Raw genomic sequence first — 17170 nt, 5'->3', positions numbered from 1 at the left:
ACTCTCATTATTATTAATTTAGAGTAATTTCAAATAAATAGGCTTTATTAGACTAATGAATATGTATCATTTAAGATTTATTTGGTAGGTTTGTGTTAAAATTATCTTGAAGAAAAAAAAAAGTAAATGGGAATTTGCCATGTAAGAAAATTACATAAATCTTAAATTAGGCTTAAAATATTTCTGTGAGTGAAGTTGCATCGTGAAATACTACTATTTGTAGTTCTTTAACTTTGTACTGGGTCAGTTTGACCCGGGCTATTGTTAAAGTTAAAAAGGCGTCTGATTAACAGTTTTCGATGCAAACATGTCAAAATGAAACATTTTAATTGTCTGTTGATAATGTTTCATTGCGAAAAACTACTAATTTTAAAATGGGTCAATTTGACCCGGGCTATGTTTAATGTTCCAAAAGCATTCCAATAAACATTTCACATTTAATTGAAAATGTCAGAGTGAACAATTTTAATTGTCTGTCAAACACAACAACAAATTATTATACTATGGGTCAACTTTACCTGGAATGTTTAACATTCCAAAACCAACACAATAAATATTGTTATAGCTTATTAGTAAATAATGTCAGTGCACATACATCGATTTCTTATAGTCTGTTGATGTGAATGTTGGGTCAGTTTGACCCGGTTTATGCTCCCTATTCCTTGCAAATATCTCAATTATTGTATTGTCTGTTGGTGCCAAGTTTGGTGGTACAAAGTTAACATTTGTTCTTGAACTTGAAAGTGGGTCATTTTGACCCACAACACAACAGGAGGATTAGCCATTATCCTCGTCCATTACATATCGTGTACTCCCGCTTTCTCCAGAGAGGCGAGGGTGAAAGGGGTGATGCTGCGATGGTGGCAGCCGCGCCACGGCGGCGCAGGACATGACCAGTGGGCGCTGGACCATGTGGAAGTAGTTCTGTAAGTACCCAAACTCCCGGCTAGACATTTGCCCCCCACCCCCCTCCCTTTTTTTTTACTCCACACATACACAGGAAGCGTGCACACAGGTCGTAAGCGCATCGCCACACACGCGTACACCGACAGTGAAGTTCATCACTGCTTCCGGTGTCAGGCAAGCAGGAACATTTCTGCATCTGCTTCGCTTTGAAGGGTTCTGTTTGTGGATGGCTGGCAAATTATCATCAGTGTCTTGTGGGTGGAAAAATCACCCAAAAAAAGAGGAATGATTCATTCAGTCTGCTGTCAAAAGCTTTACCGACAACTTCACAGGTCACTGATGATATGGTGGTCTATTATCAGCGAGTAAATTCATGTCGGTAGCCTGAAGTAGGTTAAATGCATTTCCTGCATGTTGCTAGCTACGGATCTTGCTCCCTGCCAATGTGGGTGCTCGCTGTTTATTCAGACCTAAACCCGATGTATTAAAACTTTTGCCCAGTCTCCTTAAAACAGTACAGTCCAGTTTAGTTGAGCATAAAGGGTACGATAAGTGTTTCTCAACCTCGAATGAGCAAAAGCGCATGTTTTAGAAAAATCTCAGGGCAAACAAAAATGTCATCAAAAGTATGAAGACTGAAATAATGATGATCTTGTCTCAATATACTCACAAATCTACTCCAGTGGGAAATCTGGGCCTGTTGAACTCAAATCGCTTTTTATGGGAAGATATTTGTCTCAAAATCATTCACACAAATATATTTATGGGTTTTTCAGACCCACAAACATTGTTCTGCCTGATCGCGACATCCATAAATAAGCAAAGGTACATTATGTATTTCCAATTGGAGCATTTTCCACGCGTCGATGCCACATTTAGATGCCAGAGTGGAGCTAGTCCATTGATTGGTCAATTGCCCCAGTGGGAGCAGCCATTTAAGAGGATTCAAACCCATTTGCATGTGTTGTTTGTGGGCGTGGCAGCTAACGCCATTGTGCCTACACAAGTCACATCAGCGTCAAGTCTTCAAACTGAACTGTACTGTATGACTTGTTGGAAAGCTGCTTTTAGTGCCTAAACCTGAGCTGCCCCCTGGTCTCTGTGGCCGTGACCCCGCCCCGCTCCCTATGCACGGCGTTCAACAGTGTGTGCTGACAAATGTGACCATGATCCTCACACTCTTGTTTATTTCTCTCTGCTCACCACTTCTCCACTCTTCCACGCCCAATTTCCTTTTTCTTTTACCCCCTCCCTTTTGCCGCTTCATGTGCTGCTTTCCCTCCGTTCGCGCCGCCTCGTATCCAACCTCATCTTCCACTTTCATGCCCTCGCAATTTGCTCTCCGATGGACGACTGAACTTCCTACTTCCATTTATTCTCACTCTCTCTCTTCTCCTCCTCTCCCTACTCCTGGGGGCCCCCGCCCCATCCCTCCCCAGGCCAGGGCTCCCACCCCTCACCTTTCTGCGAGACAGCAGTCCCCCACACCTGCCCCTCCCCTCTCGCGCTCTAACCTCTGCTCTCTTCTGTATTCTGCTCCCTCTGGCATGGCTGTAGCGTCAGGTAAGTTCACCGCCTCGTCCTGAATGAAGCCCCGCCCCCTCCAAACCCCACCCACATCCACCCCTATCCCACCCCTCTCTTTTGCCAGCCTTCCTCCTCCTCACACAACACGCACACACTCTCCCTCGGTTTACACTGCAAGCCTCGCTCATCATCACCGCAGTCATCTCCACAACCTCGCTTTTTTTTTCTCGAGTCCCACGCAGACCAGCTGCTCACACAGTCCAGGTGGAAGCTCCCTAACATGACAGCCACTGAAATTAAACCAAATAAAATCAGTTCATTGTAATGAGCTGCCAAGTTTTCCAATATTAAGTTGACAAATTAACACAAATGTCAGTGTTGTGTTGTGTTGGTGTGAATAGTATGTGTGACGTATCCCATCACTGTGCTTTTATCGGTTTCTTTTGTTTTTTTTCCTGGCTACTTACTTGATGAGCCAACTTTTGTGTTTCAAATGGCTTTAAAAGTAGGGTTTCGGGTTCAGCGTTCCTCGCTGAGTGTCTGGAACGCTCTTTTTCTTTTTTAGTCCACACACCAACCTCAGCTTTTACTTGGCTGGAGTATTTCATCTGCTCAATTCGACACCTCGCATGGCTCAATGCATTGGGTCAATCTCATTGACTTATTTGCAAATTCCAGTGTCCTCAACCCTCTGTTTTCATCTTAGCTCCTCCCCCTACCACAGGGTTAGCCCACGGACCACATGCGACCCGCTCTGTTCTTTAACCCAGCCCACCGAGCATTTAAATAATCCAAAGTCTTTCTATGGAAATATGAATTAAGGATCAAAATCCACCCAGTTTGATCCATCACAGGGGGCGGCCATTTTGCCACTTGACTGAAAATGACATCATAGCTGCTCAGGTAACAACCAATCACGGCTCAGCATATGAACGTCACGTGACTGAAGTGAGCCGTGATTGGTCCATAGCTCAGCAACTGTGATGTTGTTTTCACTCAACAGCTAGTGGCAAAATGGCCGCCCACTGAGATGGATCAAAATGGGTGGATTTTGCTGCTTAATTCATATCCCACATACGTATTATTCATCAGAATGCCGTGTTTAGACTAGCAAAGAATATATAATTGTAAAGAAAACAAATGGTTAACTTTGTCAAATGAATGGTGCAATAGTGAGTTTGATATTTCCTCATTTCATATTTGCTTCTATGCAAAAATATATCTGCTTGATAAAGTAACTCTTCCGGTCTGTGGCTCAAGGAAGGTTGGGCGCTGCTGATGGAACGGCAGGCTCGCCACTACTGATGGACCTCCAAACATGCCAGTGTTTCCCACACCATATTAATAATTGGGTGGGCCACCCAAGTAAACTGGCCACCACCCAAGCAGTTTTCATGAAAATGTATTTAAAAATATATTTTTTTTTTTTATGTGCCGTGACCGGATATACCGCATGTAACGTTAGTTTGCTGTCACTCACTTGTGGATCGTGAGGCTAGAGGAGACGTAGTAACAGGACTGAGAACCCCAAGCCCCCTTCCGGAGTCCGCCCATCCAAGTAGATTTCAAATCTGTGGGAAACACTGCATGCATTCTGTCATAAGCACATTAATCTGATTCAATTAGATTTATTACAGTATAAAAACAAGCTTTCCTTCAGAGTGTTGGTGAGAAGCTGTTAGACTTAAGCTAATGCTAATCTGCACATCCAACAAAAAAGTAATGCAGCTCTGCTTACCTTTTGGCTTTGATGTAGTGTTTCACCACTCTGCATCCAGACTGCAAATGAATGGCGTTGATGTGAAACTGACTAAATTAAACCAAAGGCAGCTAAATTAGCAATGGCTGAAATAAACACAATAATCCAGCTCTTGTAGATGTGTTGACGTACTGTATTTCCTGCCAAGATACACTTGTGTACAAGTGACTTCACTGAGGCAGCAACGAGAACCGCGGAAGGATGCAAATAAGACAAATGAGATGCACCCATTGATCGCTTGTGAGGAAAGGACCGCCCCTTTTTCTGTGGCTTTTGGCTGTTTGTCCATCCATTTACGACATGCGCCCATCCCATCCATCCATCTTCTTGGCATCAAGTATACAACCTCCCACCCCTCCCCCAGTCACCCCGCTTTGCAGAAAGCCCTCCAGCTCGCCCCGGCTGCACAGCTGGCTCACTGGCGCCGCCCTGCTGGACGGAAGAGACAATGAACAGGCCAAGCGAGAACGACGTGCCACCATCTCGTTTCTATGCTCAAGACCATGCGCTTGCGTTGATTTTCTTTTCACCCAATCTTTACTCTGACATCAAACATTCGCTGTCTGAGCGTGTGCGTGCGTCCCATGTCTTGTCTTGTGGGTCAATGGAAATCTGTATATCATTTGTTCTTTGCATTTGCAATTGATTATCAACATCAAAGCTTTACTGATTATTTTTTATGTATATATTTTATTTTTAGCCAACGCACTCATTCATGATTACGTGTATTGCGCTGTCTCATAAATTCCTTTCCTGGGCACGAAAACAAAAATTTGTATTAATAATAATAATAATAATAATAATAATAAATAAAATAAAATAAAATAAAATAAAATAAAATAAAATAAAATAAATAAGATTAAATTAAATTAAAAAATAAAATGATAATATTATTATTATTAATAATAATAATAATAAAAGTATTGCAGACATTCTCTGGATTTGATGATGACATTTGATTCTGTACAAAGTCAGATAGAGAAAAGCCAAGCGTAACATTTAGCAGCCCTCCTGTATACTGTCCACTGTGAAGTAAATGTACATATTCGGTAAATACACATACAACATAGTTAGATATTTTCTGCTTAAATAACCAGAAATGTTCATACCACACACATATTCGATTACTATAGATAGTTTATTTGCATATAAATTTAAAAACCTGTAGCTATGTAAAATCTGCTTTTTGCCCATATGTGGCCTGTATCAGATTTTTTTTAATGACAGTCTGAACAGCTCAAGTCAAATTTAAAGCATAATTGTGGTGATAGTAGCAGTGAAGGAAAGTCATGAAAGTTGCTAAATGACGGCATTACATAATTGACCATTTACATGTAATTGTAATAGATTCTATAGTAGAGAGGAATAACCTCATGAATGAGACAAAAAGGGCTTTAAGTTGTAATGGACAAATGAAGCTTCATGAAACACTTGCAATATGTTTGTGTCCTCTAGATGGTGCTCTTGGTTTAAAGATAAACATAACGTTTAGACAACTCGTGGAAACGGTGCATGTAAAATGCATGTTTTCCAAACCGGTTTTGACAGCGCGAGAAAGCCCATTGAAAATGGAATGAAGGAATGATACACATATTGATGCCATGACCTTTCTCACCCTGCAGAGAACATAAACAAATCCACTTTTATTGATTTGTAGTGTTTGGGGTTATGACCTCGACATGCATGATGCCAAAGTTAGAGCAGCAACATTGGACCGTCACCAGGTGTGCGTGTATGAATGAGTGTGCGTCTGACTTTCCTTTCTCACTAATCACACATGTCCCTCCTCCGCTTTTTCACTGTGTTTGTATCCCTGCAGCACCCGAAAACAAAACTACATGATGAACTTTGCCAGACAAAGCGGCATGCGTCACTACTACAGCCGCAAGCGGCGGGCACTGCCGCGGCGCGCCTGAGCCTCCCGAGACGCGATTTTGCCCCCCCCCGCCCCTTTTTGACCCGCCAATCACACACTGACCCGTCCGCACTCATCCCTTTGCCTCCTGACGACGTCAACACCAAATCAAGTTCATGCTTTAGCCAAAATCCGCGCCATCTCGTACCCGCAATGCTTTGGCGTGGATGAAGCTCAGAAGACAGGAGCGTCGTGGCCATTTTATTTACTTTCTACCATGGACGGTCAGGATTTCCAATTGTTTTTCTAAGTGTTGCTGTGGTTCCTCTTCCCACCTTGGCTCCATCTCCTGCCTTCCCCCCCCCCCTTCCAGTCCCCTTCCAGTCCCCTTCCCGTCCCCTTCCCGTCCCCCTTTTCCAACCACACTGTGAAATTGAGAGATAATATATCACTGCTGAACTGACCAGCCAATTTGGAGAGCGGCCTCCCAATTCCACTGAGCCGCCGAGGGAGGACGGCTCCAAGCCGCCAGCCGCTACGCCAGGAGAAAGACCGCGACTATGATACAGACCATGAAGAGGAACAAACGGTTATGAAAGCGTTGGGTGGGGGGTGGGTAAAAAATATAATACTGTGTTCTTGCTGTTCTTGTGTGTCTGTGGGTTCTTTTTGTGCTGAATTGACTGTGGTGTTTGTTCATTTGTTTGTTTTCTACTAATTCATACGCTTTTAAGAGGGGGCACAAGGGGGTGCTGGGTTCTGCTTCCCTTTCCCCCAATTTTCTGGATCGGTCCTGTGTGGGCATAGTGGAAAATCCACAGGGCAGAACCAAATATAGGGAAAAAAATATTTTTTAAAAATGACGGACTGAGCATTTTTGTGTGTTCAATTGAAAAAAAATATCATTTTATTTATGTTTGCTCCCGAAAAATACAGATATTTATGGTATATGGCTCTTCATGTGACCTATTTAAGATGCACTGTGTGTGAAATGTATGTTATTTTCAAGTTGTTAAGTTATTAGGCAGTCCAGTCAAGTTGTTCTACTGCATCATCTCCCCTCTTCTCTTGTGCTGTTCCCCTTTTTGCTCCATCACTGTCCGCTCTGCTCTCTTGAGGTGAGGCTCTGTTCGTGTTGTTTTTTGAAGTCTCTGTAATATGGACCCTCTGCCCTCAGTGTAACTCCAGTCTTGTACATACATGTATATCCACTACTATGGGGAGACCCAGCAGCCTTATAAAAGGGAAATAAAGAACTGCCCAAACCTCATACTGTACACCTTGCCTTAACTCATTGGCCTGATGCCAAACATTTTAATCATGGTATTTCTTTTGCTCCATCTAAAGAGGCCAAAACAAGCGGTTTAAATTCCGCAAGAAGCTGTATTTGTACCACTCCATTTTTTTTGTTTGGTTATCATTTGTATTGATTGTTTTGAATAGGAGTCAAGTGAAAAAAAAATGTGTTAGCTTCCATGCATACAACAATTGAGGGACAGATCAGGCCTGCAAGTCATTCAAGTGAGACTTTATTACCAATAACTAAAGTTGATGTGTAGTCAGTGACAAGTCTTTATTATTCTTATTCAATAGGCCACATGGTGATTAACTGTATACCAAGTTGCTAAATAGACAGAGCACAGCACTATTCAATTGTGGTAGCAGTTTTTAAATATGGCCCGTATAGTGTGGAGTCCATAATCACAGACACATTCAGCTCAATTGTTCAGGGAGAAAAGAAAATAAACTGTTTATGAATGACCAATATTTATTTAAAAACCAAACGTGCACAACAACTCGGGTATGAAAATAAGTGACATCTACTCATTGCCCAGTAATCATCTATCCAGTCCTCCGTCCATGCTGTGTTGTGTGTGATCTCCTGTCCTCTGTCACAGGACAGGTCTCGGCTGCTGGGTGAGAAAAAGTCCTAAGCGTTTCTTCAGGGTTACCTGGTGTCGAGAGAATCTGTCATCTGGGGAGAAACGGGCTGGGTGGGCTGCCTGTTAGCCGCCACTTTGTCAAAAGGGAAGAAAAATATGTTTTTACTTAAAATATGACGTTCTGATCTACGAACTAAGGATGAATTGTATATGTCGATTATGAACCCGTCATGCAGCACCGCCGTACAAGGTGACGTTGGTCATTTGTGCAACTACGCATGCGTACACCAACTAGTACATAAATTGTTTGGCCGAAGTGGAGATTTTGCCGTGACCGGCAACTCAATAAACGCTATTTTACCGTGAGTGGCGGAGAACTACAAGCATAAAATCTGTCATACATGCAGGATCACGGGTTCGAACCCCGCTCGGTAGTTGATTATTATATAAACTGCCATACACTCCGAGATTTTAGCTGGTAATGCAGATAGCATCCCATTTTAAGCGGCAAAAGAATTTGAAAACTTTATGAAAAGGGAGGAAGTGAGTAGGAACCACGCACAGTGCATGACTCGACCGACAAGCCACAGCCGTTCACGGCAAAATTGCGCTAGCAGTAGAGTTGGCAGACATGGCAAAATAGCCACTGCTTTATGGCTAAACATTTGCTTACAAGTATTGCAAGTAAATAAGAACATTTGTAAAACTAGCATTTTGTAGTAGTTTTACGCATCGAGGACGCAGTTAACCAGCGAGAAAATAAGCAAACTTGTTACCTTCAGCGTGTACACTCTGTTTCCGTTCTCCTCCAAGTAGTACTGCAGGAACATGGTGGTCTTTGCCTCATGGGGGGAAAAAAAAACAAAAGAACAAACGCTTTAAACTTTATATTTGGTAGTGGCGCTTCCTCACAACAACAAAAACTGCGTGAGATTCGTTCTTTTTCTGTCGCTCAGTCCCACACGTTTATGTAGTGTGCAACTACTAAACAGGATATCCGCGCTGAGCATGCCGGGAAATTGAGTTTTTACTTAGAGCACAACCAAAACCAATTTTGAGTCAGAAAGACCTGGCCGAAGTGGAGAGAGGGAAGAATGTTCAAAAAGCAAATCTGTCAAGTTTACTGAAATACGAATTTAAGATAAACTAGAGGCTAAAATAATCCGTCCAAGTCAAGGTATTGTATCAAGAAAGCTGCAATAGCAAAACAGACTAGTTGACTATTACTCAGTTGTCTGTACCAAGCAGGCACAACAATATTAATTTTCAAATGTGAGACACAGAAAAGGTGGAGTCTAAGTATGCAATTTTACTGCTCTAATGATAATCTCTGGCATTAGATTCTACCGAATATACACAAAGCCATCTAATCAAGAGTGTACTTTCACGTCACAAGCACAGAATCTATTGATTGGTGGAACTTTACACATTTGTCATTTTGGGTCAATTAGAACATAATTAAATGGATGTCATACACATTTGTGACAAATAATTTATTGAAATCTTTAATTCCTGGGAATACCAATATTTTAAAATCAGATGTTAAAAAATAAAAACTTTTTTTTTTTTTAATCTACAGCTCAATGCCTTCATAGTCCGCCACGTAAATCCATGCTGAAAACGGCACCATTTTATCTGACATCACTTTCTGACCATCCCAGCAACAGTCACAAGCGTTACGGCGATGATCACAAATACGTTGGCGAAGAGGCTCGCACCTGCGTTGCAAAACGGCCCGTTACAGCAAGTGTAACTCATCTTGTAGAAGACTCCTTTGAAGTTGTGATCGCGCTCCAGACCACAGTCCCTCTTCGGCATGCAGCCGCTTTCGGTCAGGACGATGGATGTGCCATAGCGACCCACCGCTTTGTAGCACACCTCATCCGGGAGGCACACGGTCTCGAGGGGGTCAATTATCTCGTCCTTGCCCAGGACGGGCCTGAAGTGGCAGCTTAGGTTCCCACACAGCACAGAGGGCATGAAGAAGAAGAAGAACGCCGCAACGTGCAGAAGTTGCCGCGTGCTTGCCCTGCAGCAAAACCAGACAAGTTTGTCAAAGCTACTAGAAAAAGTTTCTGTCGTAGCATGACTCAACTGTGTATGGGTTCTGCAACTAGTTGTCATAACCTTTGCTTCAATTTGAAGTTTTAATAGCGGGAGAAAGTGGTGACGCAGCATCATATCAAAACTGCCAAATCAAATCACAAGCTGTTGCTAAAAAGTGACATGTGGAGAGTCTGTCATCAAAATGCACAAAAGAAATTAATGTCCCATTTCTCAGCAGTTTCCTTGCAGCTACAATGACGAATGTACTTTTTCCCCCTTACAAAAAGTTGTTTGTTTTTAAAATGTATTTATGAAAAACTGTACTTGTACAGTGATGAGGAGTCTCAAAACAGTTTCTTCAATCAAGTTTAAGAGTAAAGCTAAACTGGCACCCCATGGAACAAAATCATGCACAAACTTAATGACATCTGTACTTCACAGCTGACATACAGTTCAACTTTTTTATGTACTATTAATAAATTACACTCAAAAGGTGACCAAGTGACACTGCAGTGATCATCTACAAATGACAGCGACTCTTGCTATTGAATATGGTGCATTCTGGGATTTGTAGTATCAATGTGTACTGGTCATTTAGCTTCTTTTTTTTTTGGCAGTGTAAAACCTTGCAAGCACAGGAAGAACATACAACCTGAGTGGCAGACATGCTAATGCTAATGTGTTTGTAATCCTGCTAACAAAAAAAATCAATAACCCCCCCCCCCCATCAAAACAAGTTCATTTTTTATTATTACTTTGTCCAGTGTGAACATTTTCCTCAGTATGAGAAAAGGTAAGCTCACCACTCCGTAATTATTAATTTTGAGCAATAATGAGTAAAAACAGTTAAGTTGTTAATCATGCATCTCACACACACACGGGTGTTAATGCTTCCCAATCGGTATTGCTTTAATACAATTAATGTGCATCATCTCACATATCAGAACTTACCGGTGCCTGGCGGTCATCTTCGATGTGGAACTGGAGTTGGGAAAGCAAAGCCTGGCAAAGCTCGTCTTTGTCGCTGTCAGGCCTGACACACTGCAATTTTATGCAGAGGCCACACCTTCACTTTCACTCACACACCTGCTTGAATTTAAGCTTAATTACATTTTCTATGTAAAAGCAACCAGTGAGATATGTTAAATCAGATACTGTAGGTTGTATGTATTCACATTTTTAATAACATTTCGTGCGATTACGTGTTAAACTCAAGGTCAAATGAGAGTGGGGGTGATTATCATAATTGCAATCGCCACCCCCACTTTTAACGGATATTACAAATATTTTGTTGTTCGCTTCCCTTCATGTAAATTGAGCCACTGAGAACTAAAATGGACTGACTCGATTTATTATATTGATAATATTGATAGATCTAACAGATGTTTGGACTTTGAACTAAACTTTAAGGTACAGCCGTAAAATTTAGTACTCCTCTCTTGCAAAATGACAGAAGTTAAGTTAGCCCACTCTTAAGTTCTCTGTGGCTCAAATGAATGCTAGTTGTATACGTATTTGCACACCACGATTTGACTTGAATTCACAATTAAATATAACACTCATGTTGGGTCAGCTGTGCATAGTTTTTGTAATATAAGACAGCCCTTTAACTATAAGCTACACAAAAATAAAAAATAAAAAGCAAGTCTATTGAGTTTGATTGAATCTTAATCAAATATTCAGACTCAGCAAAACTACAGGATTAAAAAGGGAAGGCAATGCTACAATTTGTGCTTGGCACAATTGTAGCATAGGTGCCCAAGTCATATTCAAATGTTTTCACTAAAGGCTAAAAATAAAAAATAAATCCAGCGAGATTCTAGTTTCATTGATCAATTTTGAACCCAATTACAATAACCTGGATAACCAAGTAGCTACAACAAAACACACAATTCATTCCAAGAAAAAATAAATAAAACTTAGGCACTTATTCTGTTAGGTTAAAAAGCACAGGCCAGATCTGGCCCACTACATAATTTTATATGGCATAAACTTCCACAATTATTTTCCAAAAACTTAACTGTAATAGTTTCAATAGGCTAATGAAGTCATTCAACATTAACAGTTTGATAATGGTCCGCTGCATTAAACCATAAAGAGACCCTTGACAAAACAGTTTTAAAATTGTTAAAAGACTTAATGGACAACAAGTTGAAGGTTAAAGAGCTTTTTATTAGTCATAATCCAGGAGGAGGGTTGACAAATCCACCTCTTTCTCTCTGGAGCAATATAAAAACATCATGACTGTGATTCATGCTAAAACAAACACATGTTGATGTGATGAGACACAGGTGAGCGCCCGTGGCTGCCAGGCCTCTCCTTTACTCAAACAGCAAAAAAAAAAAACGCCTACAAAACAGAGGGCGAAGGTTCGGTGCTTCCAACAGGGTCCCCTCCACAAGACCCCCAGAGCTTCTCCCTCAGCGCACGAGTGGCGTTGCCGTTCTTCTCCGCCATCACGCCCAGCAGCATCTTCAGTATGTCTTGGGATGTGGGTGCCATGTTGCATTTGTCCTTACAGCAGCAGCTGTGTCTCACCCGGTACTCCACCCCCCTGTAGGAGACTGCTGGGCGGCTGCCGCACAGACTGGCGTCCACGCAGCCCTGGGCAGACAGCGCATGGAAGGTGCCGTAGTAGCCCCTGGAGGTGACGCAGCGCTGGCCTGACGGGCACTCCGTGGTCATGTTGGGGCATGGGGACTCTTTGTCCTGCAGGGGGCAGAAGTGACACAGGAGGCTTTCCAGACGGGCCAAGGATGAGAGGAGCAACACTCCGGTCAACAAGATAGAAGTCAGAGTAAGCCTAAGAAGGAAGAAATTGTATATTAGTGACATGTATGGTTAAAACATTATCATCATTAAAGTTTGTTTTTTTCCCCTTCCACACAATGAGTCCAAAAATTCACAAGGCTGGGTCCTTCGAAGGCCGAATTTGTCGGCTGCGTGACGTCACTCCCGGCCCGACTTGACAGCACGCACGGACTTATGACTGATTTACACATGAATGGATTGTCGGTCAATGTGCTACTGACAAGCAGTATTGGCAATCCATTCATATAAAAGTCCGTGCGTGCTTTAGAGTTGCGTCGAGAGTGACGTCATGCAGCCGACAAATCAGTCTTCGGAGGACCCAGCCTTGTGAATTTGGACGCAGACATTGTGTGAAAGGAAAAAAAAAACAACTTTAATGATAATAATGTTTTAACCATACGTGTCACTAATGTTAATTATTAATTTCATTCACTACTTCCTAATCAATAAAATAGTATTTCATGCGTGGATTACCTCTGCTTTCTTTGCGCTGCCATTTTAGTGTGACAGGGTCTTGAGGCGGCTGCTGATACTCTGATGATGATGGTGGCGTGACCTGCTGTGCTGCAGCCTTCAAAGGTTATATACCTACTGATTGCCAAGTAGCAACAGGTGTGTTTCACAGCTATCAAACAGACACGTGATGTGCCAGATTGTTTCTAGTCAAGATATGTACGTCTAAAATATTTATTCTAATGATGTATATAGAATAAAAAATATATATATTTAATAAAGGCCTATAAATAAATTCCGTAACTTTTTTGATTCTACTAATATCAAATACATTAATTAAATGAATGGTTTTTAATTAACATATTCGAGGGCAAAAAAACGAAAGAAAGCTATTTATTGCAAATTACGACAGGACCGCTTTACCGTTCCAAATTGCATTCTTATCATGGGCTAACGTCGCCATCTGCTGTCCATTGCTGCAAGTGCACTACATGGACAAAAGTAAAGTAGGGACACCAGAGCAATGCTTTCCAATGCTCTCTAAGGATCTTTTTATCCAGAAGACCATTTGTAAGGTCAGATTTAAATTGAAGTTCATTCTAGTTTTTTTTTTTAAATATATATATTAACATGTATATATCTAAAAAAAAAACTCTGACATGCATTCAAACAAGTATGACATTTTTGAGACTTAAAAAACATGTTTTACATGTATACACTTTTAAATGGTCTTGTGAATACTTTAAGTAGTAAAGATTATGCTTTAAGCTATTTTTAATCAACATTAGTTTAGTTTTCTTGATAGATAACTTTGAATTTCTGTATTTTTCAACATTTGTCCTAGTATGTGCGCATTTATGGTATAATTACAACATTTTAGAGGTATGATGTTGAAGCAACCCAGCATTTGACACATTTGACCTTCAGCCTTAGGTTTAATTTAAGGAAATATATAATTTTTATTGACATTATGAATGATCATTTGCTTCGTCCACACTCTATAGCCGTAATTTACAGTAAATGGAGTTGTCCTTCCTTGTACAATGGTTCCTGTAAGAGGAAAATATTCTCGATGAGCTCCAATCTTCATACTTTTCCAGGCCATTTTATTAAGTACACTTGCCCAAAATCCAATAAAAAAGCTGTATCAATAAACTCTGTCTTAACAAATATAATTGTTTGATCGACACTGTGAGAGGGATCCTAATTTGGAGATTCGTAAATTGTGTAGAGCCGTGCTGCCTACAAATTATGTTATGTGTAAAATGTAACATAGTTTGTTTACTAACTGTTATTAGTTAAATGCAGAGGATTTTTGTTTCCCGATGCAGCTTTCATATTAAATTTCATTTGTTGCAAGTGGCCATAATGTTGTGAATACATGAATTGTTGCAATTAACGAAGTTGTTTACACACCTTCAGCTCTTCATCACTCTCCAGTTGACCATCCAGCCAGTGGAGGTCTTCCTCTGCAGGGTCGTAGCTGTACACTGGAATCAGCCGGTGGCGCAGTTCATCTAATCTGACAAAACAAACCCACAGAATGAGAAATACTAAATATTCGAAACAGTAAACAAATTAGAACCTTGATTTAAAAAAAATAAGTCTTACCTCATTCTCCTCTTGATGAGCACAACCTGAGTGTGAGCACAGCACTGTTGAAAACATGTGATGGACAAAGAGAAGAAGAAATGTAGAGAAATCTTTACCAAGGCTGCCGCACTCACGAGCAGTGTGAGGACGCCGAACGGGATGAGAGCGTAGTAGACAACAAATCCGCTGTCAGCATTTGCTGGTGAGACGTGAGGAGCACTTTGGTTGTAATACATTCTGATCCGCTCACTTTCCTGCCAGGCGGCCTCACATGGCACCTTTGTGACACATTCAGTGGCGTGCCCGTCGCTTCCGTGACACTTTAGTGTATCAGGTGTCACCAACCATTTTGAAGCTCTGAGATATAGATGAATGGAAAGGGCTATCAGTTTGATACACATTTCTGAAATATGCTCAAATGTATACGCAGTTGCTACTGGTGAGCAGGCACACAGGCTATAGCAGTAAGCAACATATAATGTATGTATTGGTGTGTTTATTATTTAAAAAAAAAAAGTTGGATTACTTAATAGATCATCCTGTGGAGCGAAGTAGTGCCATGTGCTAACTTTAAACCTGTTTAATAACATTCCTGTGGGAGGAGTGGATATCAGGTAGCCAACTGATTTTTTTTTTTTTTGGATATATATCTATACACACACGAACACACAAAGGACGGATTTTTCCACTTAAATTGTTTTACGGAATGTCCCTTCTCATTCAAACTTGAATCGTTATACTATTTAAAATAAGTGCATCAAGCTCGTTTTCCCATTACGTTCCGACATCAGGAGCAACAACACAATCAAATCCAATTTCACACAATAAATCATTGGATTGACGTTGTCATAAACGTAGCACTGATAGATCGAGAAAATCAAATGCCAAGCAGCTGTTTAATTTCAAACACTAATATCATAAGCATCGTTAAACATGATAAATTCGATTTAATTTATATAGCGCTTTTCCACCTTACAAGGCCCTCAAAGCACTTTACATTCGATTAGTCATTCACCTGCTGATGACACAGCATCAGAAGTAACTCAGGGTTCATTATCTTGCTCAAGGATAGCTTACTTCGGAATGGGATTGTACCCACAACCTCTGGGGTTGGGAGACGACCACTCTACCACTGAGCCACTTCACTCCAACATGCGCTCAATATTCTGGATGTTCACACCACACTGATTGCAATAATGACAAGAAAAAGACATGTCGGGACGCTAACTCTAGCTAGCTAGCTAGCTAGCTAGCCCTTCTACTGGATCCTATATTTGGAAGTATTTACACTCTAAAAATGGATTGGTTAAAAAAAACTACCAATTTAGTATGTTAAGCTCATATTGTCTTGATTAACCAATAGATTGGTCAGACATTGACCATTCCGGGTGGCTACGGGCATACCAATTTTATTGGTTAGCCAACTAACCAATGAAATTAGTTACATTAGAAAGTAAGTCTAGATAGATCACATGGAAATATATTTATTGTATTAATTTATTGTATTCTAAATGTATTTATGAATATAGTGTTTAAAAAAGGAAATGTGTGTCTAGATAGGTCACAAGGTGTGACCAGCTCAGTGGGATAGTGGTAGAGTGTCTAACCTGAGACTGGGAGGTTGTGGGTTCAATCCCTGTCTGGGTCGTACCAAAAACTATAAAAATGGGATTAATTTGCCTCCATGCTTGAGACTCAGCATTATAGGTTGGAACTGGGGGGTTAGATCACCAAATGATTTCCAAGCACTGCCCTTGCTGCTGCTCACCACTTCTTCAGGGGGTCAAATGCGGAGAATAAATGACAATCAGTGGTACTTTTTTTCGGGAATCTCATGACCCGCAGGATTCACGAAAAAATGTCAGCCTCTAACACACATTACCCAATATCTTGGCCCAATCACCAATATATATTGGTTGAAAACACCAACCGTTCTAGAGTGGTTGTTTTAACCAAAGGATCTGTCGGACACTATGAGCTAGATTGGACAAATGTAACCTTTTTTTTTTGGGGGGGGGGGGGTCAATTTAACCAATCAGTTTTTAGGGTTTACAAACTATAGTTGTTTGTTATTTGTGAGGTTTTTTTAAATTGACCGATGTCCTTTGAAATGGTTTAGTTTCTTTGTTGTTAGACCAACTCACGCCTTACCAAATTTAACAGTGTTCATTCTGATGATTTTTTTTTTTTTGTAGCCATGAACCCAACTGCTGCAGTTGAATCAGCGACTACAATTTGGTAGCCATAGCTTGCAAACTAAATGGAACCACAAAAAGTATCAAGGGTTTATGCAAAAAGACAGAAAATCAACCATTTTATGGTGAATTTGGCCATTTA

General features: G+C 40.9%; 4 protein-coding genes and 1 long non-coding RNA gene across 9 annotated transcripts in view; 1 reads left to right on the top strand and 4 right to left on the bottom strand.

The window, feature by feature from the left end:
• reln (reelin) overlaps positions 1 to 7317 on the top strand; it is a 109869-nt gene extending 102552 nt beyond the window's left edge. For 2 of the 4 annotated variants that reach the window (XM_086073388.1, XM_086073387.1), the window contains exons 63-65: positions 828 to 926; positions 2346 to 2469; positions 6012 to 7317. In XM_086073388.1, coding sequence (XP_085929514.1) covers positions 828 to 926; positions 2346 to 2463 — 217 coding nt within the window. In that variant the 3' untranslated portion in view covers positions 2464 to 2469; positions 6012 to 7317. The remainder of the gene's footprint in view (positions 1 to 827; positions 927 to 2345; positions 2470 to 6011) is intronic. The other 2 variants (XM_086073390.1, XM_086073389.1) reach the window with 1 other exon arrangement.
• Positions 7318 to 7560: 243 nt separating this feature from the next.
• On the bottom strand, positions 7561 to 8914 carry LOC147175688 (uncharacterized). Its single transcript, XR_015094634.1, has 2 exons — positions 8707 to 8914; positions 7561 to 8063 (listed from the first exon to the last, which is right to left on the bottom strand). It is a non-coding gene; the product is annotated as an uncharacterized LOC147175688 (long non-coding RNA).
• A 657-nt stretch (positions 8915 to 9571) lies between these two features.
• On the bottom strand, positions 9572 to 10962 carry LOC147175687 (protein Bouncer-like). The gene is made up of 2 exons (XM_086074758.1): positions 10928 to 10962; positions 9572 to 9959 (listed from the first exon to the last, which is right to left on the bottom strand). Exons 1-2 carry the CDS (start codon positions 10942 to 10944, stop codon positions 9572 to 9574), a joined length of 405 nt encoding a protein of 134 aa, XP_085930884.1. The 5' UTR covers positions 10945 to 10962.
• A 1188-nt stretch (positions 10963 to 12150) lies between these two features.
• Positions 12151 to 13995, bottom strand: LOC147175686 (protein Bouncer-like). Its single transcript, XM_086074037.1, has 2 exons — positions 13262 to 13995; positions 12151 to 12779 (listed from the first exon to the last, which is right to left on the bottom strand). The coding sequence occupies exons 1-2, from the start codon at positions 13282 to 13284 to the stop codon at positions 12326 to 12328; spliced, it is 477 nt and encodes a 158-aa protein (XP_085930163.1). The 5' UTR covers positions 13285 to 13995; the 3' UTR covers positions 12151 to 12325.
• Positions 13996 to 14155: 160 nt separating this feature from the next.
• On the bottom strand, positions 14156 to 15324 carry LOC147175685 (uncharacterized protein C3orf18-like). 2 transcript variants are annotated; one of them, XM_086074039.1, is made up of 4 exons: positions 14968 to 15324; positions 14852 to 14877; positions 14657 to 14762; positions 14156 to 14290 (listed from the first exon to the last, which is right to left on the bottom strand). In XM_086074039.1, the coding sequence occupies exons 1-4, from the start codon at positions 15232 to 15234 to the stop codon at positions 14252 to 14254; spliced, it is 438 nt and encodes a 145-aa protein (XP_085930165.1). In that variant the 5' UTR covers positions 15235 to 15324; the 3' UTR covers positions 14156 to 14251. The 2 variants fall into 2 exon arrangements, with proteins under 2 accessions (XP_085930165.1, XP_085930164.1); XM_086074038.1 differs by having other exon boundaries at positions 14950 to 15235.
• Between the last annotated feature and the right edge of the window lie 1846 nt (positions 15325 to 17170).

Source organism: Leptonotus elevatus, chromosome 4 (assembly GCF_054856555.1).
Source record: "Leptonotus elevatus isolate MCC_2025b chromosome 4, RoL_Lele_1.0, whole genome shotgun sequence".
NCBI lineage: Eukaryota > Metazoa > Chordata > Actinopteri > Syngnathiformes > Syngnathidae > Leptonotus > Leptonotus elevatus.
Note: the sequence above shows the minus strand (reverse complement) of the source record. Positions and strands in the feature narration are given on the sequence as shown.